General features: G+C 40.5%; 1 protein-coding gene across 1 annotated transcript in view; it reads right to left on the bottom strand.

The window, feature by feature from the left end:
* The window catches only part of Tmem117 (transmembrane protein 117), a 419,705-nt gene that overhangs the window by 339,467 nt on the left and 67,179 nt on the right, over positions 1 to 13,059 (bottom strand). The window contains exon 2 of the mRNA XM_035440837.1: positions 3,846 to 3,978. Within this exon, the coding sequence (XP_035296728.1) occupies positions 3,846 to 3,978 (133 nt within the window). The remainder of the gene's footprint in view (positions 1 to 3,845; positions 3,979 to 13,059) is intronic.

The following is a 13,059-nucleotide window of genomic DNA, read 5'->3' as shown; positions in this document are numbered from 1 at the left end:
GACATAAAACTAGTCAGCACACAGCCCAAATCCTCAATTCTGGTGTCTGCCAAAAGCTAAAAACTCAAGTCCCTAAGTTTGCCTGGTATTCAAGTCCTTCTTCACTTCCCCTCTTGCTTTGTCCTATTTCAGGATAAGCTTATCTATGCCTTTTAAAAATCCATCCAGCTGTATCATATTTCCAACAGTCCTAGGATCTGTACAGCAACAGAGGTTACTGGGCCCACCCACATTGTGAGGCAAGAAACTGCTTATAAAATGCAAATGCTGCCTAGGAACCTTACCTACAACCTCCAGCATGCAGGTTAGGGGGATCCAGATTATCATCAACTCATTTTGGTACCAAAAAATGACTTAAAGAACAACAACAAAAAAAAAAAAAAAACATGAGAGGCAGGATTTTGGCAGTGTGAGGTGTAGAGAGTAGAAAGAGAGTAATGCATAGAAACCTTTCCCTACTATGCTAGGAAATGTAATTGTCTGTATCTCTGCCCTTTTGGTCCATGAAGTTCATTTGCCTTTGTCTTTCTCACTGTACCTCAGTTCACTCCCCAAAGATGCCTAAAACCTTTGGAATCCATGTCTGCTTCAGGAATTCAACTGGGGGAAAACAGGAGCCGAGCTATTTAGCTCTTTATCAGGTAAGTGCTGGCCAGTACTTGTTCTCTGTATTCAGGAATCATGGGCCTCAGCTTATACTCAATTTATACTCAGATATAAATTAGGAATTTCTAAAAGCAGACCAAGCTAGAAATACTCTCCACTCTTTTTCAATCTCAGAAACCCTATGCCCAACACATATTCTAGTCCTGAAGCATCCAATCTAGAAAGAAAGTCCCAAAACATAGGAACACAGGTCTAGTGGCCACACTAGATTTTCTGGGTTCAGAAAACACTTTGGGAATGGGTCTAAGCCAAAATTACTGGAAGCATCCCTAAGCCAGGGCACATTGGAACCCTCCATGCAAACTAGATTCAGTGTGAGGAAGCAGGAGTTCTCTACTAGCAGCAATCCTCCAGCATAAGCCAGTTTCCTGTGATGTCCACATGACCCCAGTCCTTTCCAGGATGAATCAATACCTCAGATACTGGAGAACCCCAGAAGCACACCAGTGCCCTTCTCTCTAGGAGCTGACTTATCCACCGAATCTACAAACTGGCTTCGAAGCAGTCACACGGTCACATGGTGCATTTGATAAAAAGCTGGCCGTGCAGACTTCAGAAATGGCCATTTGAGATTTTAAGCAGTAGAGATAAACAATGTTTCTCTGGCTGTGTATTTTTTTCAAGTGACATTTTTAAGGGCAGCCTCTCAGTGGAAAGTTCTTTCCTAGCAAACATAAGACAGATCGTTGGACAGTTCAAGGATTTTTACACAAGTGTCCAAATATTCCATAATCTCTAATAAAATAAAAAGGAACCACAGTTTTAGGTAAGATACTGTGTATAAATTGTAAGCCATTCACTTAGCGACTACACATTCCTCCTATTTTATTATCAAAATCAACTTGAAAGATTAAAGTGTGGAGAAGGCTAACAGGGATGAAGTGAACTGAGTCACTCCAGTCTTCAGGGACTTGTATACCAGCCTTTCAGGAGATGGGTCCTTAAAATTCACTATGCAATAGGTCAACCCCTCTATTATTATTTTGAATGGAGAGTTAATTAGAAAGCAGCTTTGGGCAATTCTCCGTTTCTTGATTCATAAAATGGAGACAATTGTGAGAACCAAAATTACATTTTAAGTTTTAATTACTATGTCTTAGAGATCCATTGAAACAAAAATACCTCCGATCTCCAAGCCCCTTGCCCAAGGACAGATAGTTCCTGAAACGCTGGAGGCTATTGTTTATGGGAGATAACCAGCCACATGTTTTCACTTCCCTAAACAAGATTGTTTGACCCAGATGCACCAGATGTGCTTGATCACAAGGCAGGAGGTTCACAGACAGGAAATATGTCAGGATGTATGCTTGCCCCTTATTGGACCTGATGGGAAATACTTAAGCTGCTGTAAACCCTGATTCAGGCTATCTTCTGAAAACCTAGAGATGAACCTGGCCAGAGCCTGTCCACCTGGCCAGTATTTAATTAAAGCTTGCTTCAAATTTGAATGGTGATAGTGGGCTTATTCTCAATCACTGGGATTAACACCAATAAAAGTCTCTATTGCACAGGGTCAGTGTGAGGTTTAGAACTGAGACAACTCATGCCTGATACTAAGTTCCCAGAAGCTGTGCACTCTCTTTAGGATTATTTTGGTTTAGTTGCTGAGTGTTTTACTCTGTGCAAGGGATTACATGTTACTGCATTCAATTTATTATCTTTAAATCTATCTTCAAGTAAATCCTTAACTCAGGCCTTATCAGTTACATATAAAAATACAAACAGTCCTCCTGCCTCACGCTCCTGGGTGCTTGGAATTATAGGCCTGTGTTATCGCATCAGGCACATCCAGTGCTTTGAAAGTACAGAGTCTTTCAGGGAGCCCTCTGGCTGCCTCAGGTAATTCCAAACTGTCACTACCCACTGATATCCCGGGATCAAAGCTGAGGAATATTTTGAGGAACCCAAGTGGGAATCTATAACTCCATTATCAAAAATAAACCCACTGTCCATGCCATTATTTGGGTACAAAAAATAATCATGACAACACATTTAATACTGTTTTGAGTCCTGAGCATCTGACCTAAAATCATTCAGGGACTTTGCTACTGTAAAGTATAATCCTGGTAAAACACCGGTCAGCCCCTTTACAGGGATTTAAAGAAAAAAAAAGATGTTAAATGGGCTTCACTCTCAGCACCCAATGGTGACCGAAGTCTATATGTCACATCTAAACTACCTCACATGAGAGAAATGGATGGAGATCTTAGTTAGCCTACAACCTAGAGCGAGAGGCCATAATCTAGTGAGGATGATAGACACCTTCCCTAGCAATTATCTCAGTGCCCAGTACATAAGTGGCTTATTGTTGGTACCCATCTACTTCTTAAGACTGTAAGACAGGACAACCTCAAATGTTATGACTTTAAACTCAACTGAAAGCAAAGCTAGAGGATGCTGGGCTAAGAGGCTGACTCTGTGCTTTGTTATGCAACCAATGAGTTGAAGAAAGTCGGAAGAAAATCGACAACGAGGTCATCAACAAGTCTCCCTGATGCTGTGATCTGCTAAGGATGGTGCTCCATCTCCATTTGATCCAGGGAGTCCTCCTCTAACAGACCCCAGTTTCCCTCTGTTGAAACTCCCAAAAAGAGGGGTTGTTTGTCTGTTTCTATGCTGTCATATCAGACATGGATCATGAGTTTAAAAACAAGCCTGGTCAAGGGACAGTAATAGCGGTCACCTTTAATCCCAGCACTTGGGAGGCAGAGGCAGGCAGATCTCTGTGAGTTCAAGACCAGCCTGGTCTCCAAGTGCTAGCTCCAGGACAGTCTCCAAAGTTACACAGGAAAACCCTGTCTCAGGGGGAAAAAAGCCACCAATATCAAAGGGGTTTCTTGAACTAGGCAGGCATTTGTGGAGCACTTAACTGCAAACCTGGAGCCCATCACAGCCCTGTTGTACCTACTAGGTGACTCTCCTATTCTCTCTCACTTCAAACTATACCACAAAAAGTTTTTAAAAATAAGAAACAAGTGTCAGTGATGTAAAATGCCTCATCTTCTTAAAACGAAGCAAGGTTTTAAATGTCTCAAATAAGACAAACACAAATTATCCCTATTTAGGGCACAGTGTCAGCAAAGTAACACGTTTGTAAGAACTGAAAATGCTGGGTGAGTTCTTCTGAGAATTTCACATACACCCCTCAGCGCTGCACCTGGGAGCAGGCAATAACTCACCCCATGTTCCCGTCCATCAGAAGGATCGTGTTATATATGTGGGAGAAGAGGAAGAGAAACAGAATGGTGCTGAAGGACATTGTCATCCATGATCCATGGTCTTCACGAAACATCTTTAACCGAAGCAACTGGCCTAAAATAGAAGTATTATGAGTCATTGTACAACGCCATTTGAAAGTCACATAGCTTTGCTTTATTTTAAACACAGCAATACCTTTGGGATAAACCATTATATGATGCCTTTTTGTTTTTATAGGACGAAAGACTTATGAATAAAATCCAAGACAACTAGTATCACTGTAGAAAGTGGTCTTACCATGAGAACTACCAACCGGGAATTATCCATTGCACTGCCATGAGCACAGATTACAACACTACCCTTCCTGTGTTTTATTTCATAAATGTATTTGGTTCATACTGAAATTACTTAAGACAGATGGCAAAAGGGTGATAAGTAAGTTCTGCATGGTTTCCTTTTGCTTCTAGACACCCATACTTCATACCACAGTCAGCTCCTCTTAGAAGAGGACAAGGTTTCTTAAGGGACATGACAAGGAAAAAAACAAAGATACTGTCATCAGACACAGAGGAGTTAGGCTCACTCCTAATTCTTAAAAGTTCATACAGCCATGTGTGTGAGAGGGAGTCACATGTGTGTGTCACAGAGAGCAGTGTGACTTACAGGAAAATACATTTTCCATCCTGATCCACAGAATCTAATTTACAAAGACAAATGATAAAAACAGAGACAAGATAAAAGTGTTAAAATTTTAAGAAAAGAAATATATATTAGAATAAATACTGAAATAAAAATAATTAATATCAGAAGTGTCCCAGAAAATGTTTAAATTTATGGATACAAGTATTATGAGAAATGAGTATGATTTTTTTCTATATATAAAACTCAAGAGAAGGAAAATGGTGACAGTAAGCTTCTCTAAAGATAAACATTGTCTGGTGCGGTTTCCATTCCTCAGAAAGCTTATTTATTCAATGATTAGGGGGATGGTATGGATAGAAGAACCACAGTGGGGTACAGGGGCTGGAGATAGCTCAGTTAGGATCACGTACTGCTCTTAAAGAAGACCCTAGCTCAGTCCCAGCACCCATGTCAGGGTCCTCATAACCACCTGGAACTCCAGCTCCAGAGAGATCCAATACCTTTTTCTGGCCTCTGTGGTCCCCTATACTTATGCATGCACAAGCGCACTCATACATGTGTGAACACACTTGTGCACAAGCACACACACATACACACACACACACACACACACACACACACACACACACAAGAACACATGCACATAATTGGACTAAAATATCTTTAAAAGAAGTCAATCTAATATTTTACAATAAAATGTCTCCATACAAAAAAGAAGTCCCCCTTTATAACTACATGAAAGTCATGAAATAGACAAATGTTTCCACCTGAAGTGATCTTGTTAGGGACACCTTATGAAAGACAGTTAAAATTTAATCACCTAGAGAAATGACTCCGAACTTAGAATTCATTACTGCTCTCGCAGAGAACCCAAATTTGGTTTCCAGCATCCACATCACATGGATCACAACCACCAACTCCAGATGTGTGGAGTCTGATGCCCCTTCCTGGCTTCCCAAATACACATAATGCATAAATAAAAACAAAAATTTAAATGTCAAGATTTAACTACTAGACATCTTGTATTTACTTTGGTTTTTAAAATAGCATATTAGATGTCACTTAGAAACTGGGAAACATTATCCTACCCCAAACTTTAGCTGGAGAGGGGGAGGCAGATGGGTTGCACATGGCTGCTTGATTTACAAAGAAACAAAGGGCAAATATGGAGGTTAGAAAGGGGCTAAGATAGATTGGCTTGTAAAGACCTTGACTTGTAGACAGAGGACTTGAATTCCATACAGACCCCACATGCATGCACAAACACTTACACACACACACACACACACACACACACACACACACACACACACACACACACATGCTGGGTAGCTGGTTCATGCTGGTGAGATGCAGATAGGAATATCCCTGTGGCTCACTGGCCAGCCAGCCTAGTCTAATCAGCAAGCACTGGGTCCCAGCAAGAGACCTGTCTCAAACAAACAAGGGAACAGCTCCTGAGAAACATTTGATGTTACCAGATGAGGTCCATAGTTTGTGCACCTCCAAGAGGTTGACTCTGACCTCCACATGCACATGTGAATGCATGCAAGTGTGTGCGTGCATATGCATACACACACTCACAAAGATTTCAAAAGGAAAAGTAACTGTATAGCTAAAGAAATGATGCACAAAGCTCTACCAAAATCAATGATTCTAGCACCACTACTACAAGATTTTGGAACTTATGGGTTAACTAAGTAATTATACAAAGTCAGGAGTGTTGAAAACTCTATATGAGACACTGACAGGAATATTACAGTAAAAAAGATATCAAGCAGAGATTGTCTGGGGCTAAAAATAGGTGGCATAGCCAGTTGGTGATGCTGCACATCTTTAATCCCAGAACTTGAGAGACATAGGCAGATGGACCTCTGTGACTTTGAGGCCTGCCTAGTCTGCAGAGTGAGTTCCAGGACAGCCAGGGCTTGTTACACACACACACACACACACAAAAAAAAAAAAAAAAAAAAAAAAAAAAAAAAAAAAAAAAAAAAAAAAAAAAACCTGCCTCAAAAGAAGAAAAAACAAAAAGAACAAAAAGAACATAAACATCTTTAAGCAAGTGGTAAAAATATTTGTCCATTCATTAAAGAACTATATCTAATACATTCCTTTCATACGGTCATATGGCAGACAAGGCTCTAGTTGTCAGAGATGCAGCCATGAGCAAGCAAGAGAATGCTGACAGTCAAACAGCACTGGGAAATCAGTGAAGACATGGCCTTGATTGTATTTGGGGACTGTCTTTGAGGGCTCTCTGTGCTGCACATCTTTTCTACTGCAAAGCCCTGTGCATTTAATGCAGCAATCCATAAGGAACCGTGAGGACTTACAATCAGATTCCATTAAGACTGTAAATGTGAATTTCTTTTTCAGTGTCTCTTTATGCCAAAAGTTCACTAAGGGACTGATTTTTACACTGGTGATTTTGGAGTGCTCTGCAAATGAAACATCGTGAATTAACCGTGTGCTGCCTGGAATAATACAAAGTTAGTAAAAACAGAAATGTGATGGACCCATAACACTGTGGTCGCCACACTCACTATCTGGCACTAATTCCAGGCACTAGACAAATCAGAGTAAAATGGCAGATTAACAAGGTTAGAACTCACTGGAAGCCACAACACCTGTTCAGCTTTGGTATGACACAATTATGGAGTCAAACCACATAAAACCTCCCCTGAAGCAACTTAAAGATTAACTCAGTAAATAACTACCAAATCCCAGAAACATGGGCCCCACAAATGACTTTCCAATCTAATCAAACCCAGGACCTCAAAAGTACAGGAGGATGTCTGATAAAAACATAGAGTCTCCACCCTGCAAGGTGTTACCTGGAACACTGGTGACATAATTCCTCTCCTGGTATAAACATTAGTGGTGGTCACCTCATTTTTTTTCTAGTGGTATTGGTGCAGGCAATAAATTCCAGCCAACTACTATCCACAATGGATTGGTTCCAGAACCTTCCATGAGTACCAAAACCCATGGATGCTCAATCAGTTACATAAAATAGCATGGCATTAGCATGTACCCCACATAGAGTCTCTCATGCACTTTTTTGGGGGGGTGATTGAAGATAAGGTTCCTCTGTGTAGCTTTGGAGTCTATCCTGGGATTCATTCTGTAGACTGGGCTGGCCTCAAACTCACAGAGATCCACCTACCTCTGCATCTGAGTGCTTGGATTAAAGGCATATGCCACCACTGCCCAGATCTCTCAGGTACTTAAAATCATCTCTAGATTACATACAATCCCTCAACTGTGAAAACAGCTGCTTTATTGCTGGGGGTGGGGAATAATCAAACACTGTATGTGTTCATTACAGTTTCGATGTTTTTTCAAATATTTTATATCTGTTGTTGGCTAAATGTGCAGATATGGAACCCACAGACACAGAGAGTTAGTGTGATCCACCACTGCTACAGACCACAGCATCTAATACTTTCTGCTAAGGGAATCTCATGTGATACCGCTGTGACAAAAGGCTTCATGGAACAATAGAGGCAAAGACATCACTAATAAAGAAACATTTCTGGTTTTTTGTTTTTTTGTTTTTTGGTTTTTTTGTTTTTTGTTTTTGGTTTTTTTAAGACAGGGTTTCCCTGTGGGGTTTCTTTTTTTCAGATTTGTTTTATTTGAATTAGAAACAAGATTGTTTTACATGACAATCCTAGTTCCCTTCTCCCTCCTGTCCTCTCCTACCACCCTCCCCCAACTAAAACCCAACCTATCACATATCCTTTCTGCTCCCCCTGGATGGTGAGGCCTTCAATGGGTTGTCATCAGAGTCTACCATAACCTTTGGGATAGGGCCTAGGCCCACCCCCATGTGTCTTGGCTCAGGGAGTATTCCTCTATGTGGAATGGGCTCCCAAAGTCAACACCTATGCTAGTGATAAGTACTGAACTTTACAGGAGGAACAATAAATCCATGTTCCTCGGGTCTGCATCAGTCCCATGCTGGTATCCCAGCTATCAGTCTGGGGAACAAGAGTTGCCCGATGTTCAGGTCAGTTGTCTCTGTGGGTTTCACCAGCCTGATCTGGACCCCTTTGCTCTTCACTCGTCCTTCTCTGCATCTGGATTCCAACTCAGTTCAGTGATAAGTTGTGGGTGTCGGCTTCTACTTCCACCAGCTGCTGGATGAGGGCTATCAGGTGGCATATTAGTCAGTCATCAATCTCATTATCAGGGGAAGGCATTCAAGGTAGCCTCTCCTCTGTTGCTTGGATTGTTAGCTGGTGTCATCTTTGTAGATCTCCAGACATTTCCCTAGTGCCTGATTTCTCTGTAAAATATCTCTCTCTATTATCTTATCTCCATTCTTGTTATCTTCTATTCTTCCCGACTCAACCTTTCTGCTCCCTCATGTCCTCTGCATCCCTCCTTATTTCCCTTCTCATTCCCCTAGCTCCCTCCCCCTCTCTTCCTGTACTCTCAATTTGCTCAGGGGATCTTGACCCTTTCCCCTTCTCCAGGGGACCATGCATGTCTCTCTTAGGGTCCTCCTTGTTTACTAGCTTCTCTGGCAGTGTGGATTGTAGGCCGGTAATCCTTTACTCTGTCTAAATTCCACATATAAATGAGTATATATCTTGTTTGTCTTTTTGGGTTACCTTGCTCAGAATGGTTTCTTCTAGTTCCATCCATTTTCCTGCAAATTTCAAGATTCCATTGTTTTTTTCTGCTGAGTAGTACTCCATTGTGTAAATGTATCACATTTCTCTATCCATTCTTCTGTTGAGAGCAGCTAGGCTGCTTCCAGTTTCTGACTATTACAAATAGTGCTGCTATGAACATCGTTGAACAGATGTCTTTGTTGTATGAATGTGCTTCTTTTGGGTATATGCCTAAGAGTGGAATTGCTGGATCTTGTGGTAGACTCATTCCCATTTTCTTGAGGGGCTGCCATACTGATTTCCAAAGTGGCTGTATGATGGGGAATGTACTGTCTATGTTTATCTTATTGATTGTTAAATAAAATACTGTTTGGCCAATGAGACAGCAAGTAGACAGGACTAAGAGTCAAAAAGGATTCTGGGAAATGTAGTAGAGAAGTGCTGATCCAGGCAGGAAGTGACATAGTAAGGAGACTCATATTTAAGCGAAGGAGAACCAGGAAGGGCCCTTTTTCCTGTTCGCCTGCTCCAGCGGCACGATGTGATCCACCAACAAGAAGGGACGCCAATAAGGCGTCGGATAAGATAAGTCTTATAAAATATATAGATGTATGATAATTGAGACTGAGCTAACAGATGAGGAATCCTAGTCATTGGCCAAGAAGCATTGAACCTAATACAAGTTTCTGTGTATTCATTTGAGCCTAACTTGGGCAGGCAGCTGCCGTAAAGCACACACGTGGCCGTGGGGCTCAGGCAGCTTTTGGCAGAAATATTTATCGTAACAGCTGTACAAGTTGGCACTCCCACAAGCAATAGAGAAGTGTTCCCCTTTCTCCACATCCTCTCCAGCATAAACTGTCATTGGTGTTTTTTATTTTGGTCATTCTGATAGGAGTAAGATGGTATCTCAGAGTTGTTTTGATTTGCATTTCCCTGATGGCTAAGGATGTTGAACACTTCCTTATGTGTCTTTCAGCCATTTTAGATTCCTCTATTGAGAATTGTCTATTTAGTTCTGTACCACACTATTTAGTTGGATTGTTTGGTGTTTTGGAGACTAGCTTCTTGAGTTCTTTGTGTATTTTGGAGATCAGCCCTCTGTCAGATGTGGGGTTGGTGAATATATTTTCCCCAGTCTGTGGGCTGCCGTTTTGTCTTGTTGACTGTGTCCTTTGCCTTACAGAAGCTTCTCAGTTTCAGGAGGTCCCATTTATCAATTGTTGATCTCAGTCTGAGCTACTGGTGCAATGTTCAGGAAGCTGTCTCCTGTACCAATCTGTTCAAGGGGACTTCCCAATTTCTCTTCTAAAAGGTTCAATGTGGCTGGATTTATGTTGAGGTCTTTGATCCATTTGGACTTAAGTTTTGTGCATGTTGATAGGCTTGGGTCTATCTGTAGTCTTCTACATGTCCGAGTCCAGTTATGCCAGCACCATTTGTTGAAGATTTTCTCTTTGTTCCATTGTATAAATTTGGATTGTTTGTCAAAAATCAGGTGTTTGTAAGTTTGTGGGTTAATATCAGGGTTTTCAACTCTATTCCATTGGTCTACCTGTCTTTTTTGTGCCCATACCAAGCTGTTTTCAGGACTATAGTTCTGTAATAGAGCTTGAAGTCAGGGATGGTGATGCCTCCAGAAGTTCCTTTATTGTACAGGGATGTTTGGGCTATCCTGGGTCTTTTGTTTCTCCATATAAAGTTGACAATTGATCTTTCAAGGTCTGTGAAAAATTGCATTGAGATACGGATTGCATTGAATTTGTAGATTTTTTTTTTGCAAGATTGCCATTTTTACTCTGTTAATCCTACCTATCCAAGAGCATGGGAGATCATTCCATTGTCTGGTATCTTCTTTAATTTCTTTCTTTAGAGAGTCAAAATTCTTATTGTACAGGTCTTTCACTTTTTTTGGTTAGTGTTACCCCAAGGTATTTTATGTTGTTTGTTGCAATTATAAAGGGTGATTTTTCTCTTATTTCTTTCTCTACCAATGTGTCATCAGTATATAATAGGGCTACAGAGTTTTTTGAGTTAATCTTGTATCCTGCCACTTTGCTGAAGGTGTTTATCAGCTGTAGGAGTTCCCTGGTAGAGTTTTTCGGGTCACTTATTAAACTATCATATCATCTGCAAATAGTGAGAGTTTGACTTCTTCCTTTCCGATTTGTATTCCCTTGATCTCTTTTTGTTGTCTTATTGCTCTAGCTAGAACTTCAAGAATAATATTTTAGAGGTATAGCCTTGTCTTGTCCCTGATTTTAGAGGAATTGCATTGAGTTTCTCTCCATTTAATTTGATGTTGGCTGTTGGCTTGCTGTATATTGCTTTTATTATGTTGAGGTATGTTCCTATTATCCCTGATTTCTCCAAGACCTTTATCATGAAGGGGTGTTGAATTTTGTCAAAGGCTTTTTCAGCATGTAGTGAGATGATCATGTGGTTTTTTTCCTCAGTCTGTTTATATGGTGGATTACATTGATGGATTTTCATATGTTGAATCATTCTTGCATCCCTGGGATGAAGCCTACTTGATCACAGTGGATGATTTCTCTGATGTGTTCTTGGATTCAATTTGCCAGTATTTTATTGAGAATTTTTGCATCAGTGTTCATGAGGAATATTGGTCTGTAGTTCTCTTTCTTAGTTGTGTCTTCATGTGGCTTGGGTAGCAAGGTTATTGAAGCCTCATAAAAAGAGTTTGGCAATGACCCTTCTGCTTCTATTGTGTGGAACAGTTTGAGGAGAATTGGTATTATCTGTTCCTTGAATTTCTGGTAGAATTCTGCACTGAAGCCATCTGGTCTTGGGCTTTTTTTGGTTGGGAGACTTCTGATGACTGCTTCTATTTCATTAGGGGTTATAGGTCTATTTAAGTTGCTTATCTGTTCTTGATTTAATTTTGGTAAGTGAAATCTGTCAATAAAATTGTCCATTTCCTTTAGATTTTCAAATTTTGAGGAATATAGGTTTTAGAAGTATGACCTGATGATTCTCTGGATTTCCTCTGTGTCTGTTGTTATGTCCTCTTTTTCATTCCTGATTTTATTAATATGCATGCTCACTCTCTGCTGCTTGGTAAGTTTGGATAAAGGTTTTTCTATCTTGTTGATTTTCTCGAAGAACCAATTCTTTGTTATATTGATTCTTTGTATTGTTTTCCTAATTTCCATTTTATTGATTTCAGCCCTCAATTTGATTATTTTCCTGGCATCTGCTCCTCTGGGGTGTATTGGCTTCTTTGTGTTTTAAAGCTTTGAGTTGTGCTGTTAATTCTCTAGTGTGATTATTCTCCTGTTTCTTCATGTGGGCACTTAGTACTATGAACTTTCCTCTTAGCATTGCTTTCAAAGTGTTCCATAGGTTTGGATATGTTGTGTCCACATTCTCATTGAATTCTAGGAAATCTTTAATTTCAATTTTTATTTCTTTCTCGACCCAGGAATTGTGTAATTGGGTGTTACTTAATTTCCATGAGTTTGTAGGTTTTCTGTAATTCATGGACCAAACCTCTGAAACCCTGAACAATAAGGCCTTCTTTCTTTTAAATTGTTTCTCCCAGGTATTGTCACTGACTGAGATACTAACATTCTGCCAGACTTTTAAAAATCATGACTCTGGGTCCATTTCCTTCCCAAGTACTTCTCACAAGAGGCCTGTGTGATGACGACCCTTAGAGGAGATGGAAAGGAGTGTTTGTGCTTTCAGATGAGATGGTAGTAGCATCACTAACTGGAGGTTGTTAACACAGGAGGTAAGATGGATTCAAAGTGGCTTCTAGGTTCACAGGAGATAGAAAAACTGAGGTCTCCTGGAGGAGATTCATTGGGGCTGACACAGAAATGCAGGAAAGGTCAAGGTTTCAAGGGTCACAGCCTTGGAAATCCAGAGTATCAGTATCAGACTGAGAAAGTTTCTAGGGAATGGG

Source organism: Cricetulus griseus, chromosome 2 (genome assembly GCF_003668045.3).
Source record: "Cricetulus griseus strain 17A/GY chromosome 2, alternate assembly CriGri-PICRH-1.0, whole genome shotgun sequence".
NCBI lineage: Eukaryota > Metazoa > Chordata > Mammalia > Rodentia > Cricetidae > Cricetulus > Cricetulus griseus.
The sequence above is the reverse complement of the archived record's forward strand: the minus strand, read 5'-3'. Positions and strand labels throughout refer to the sequence as shown.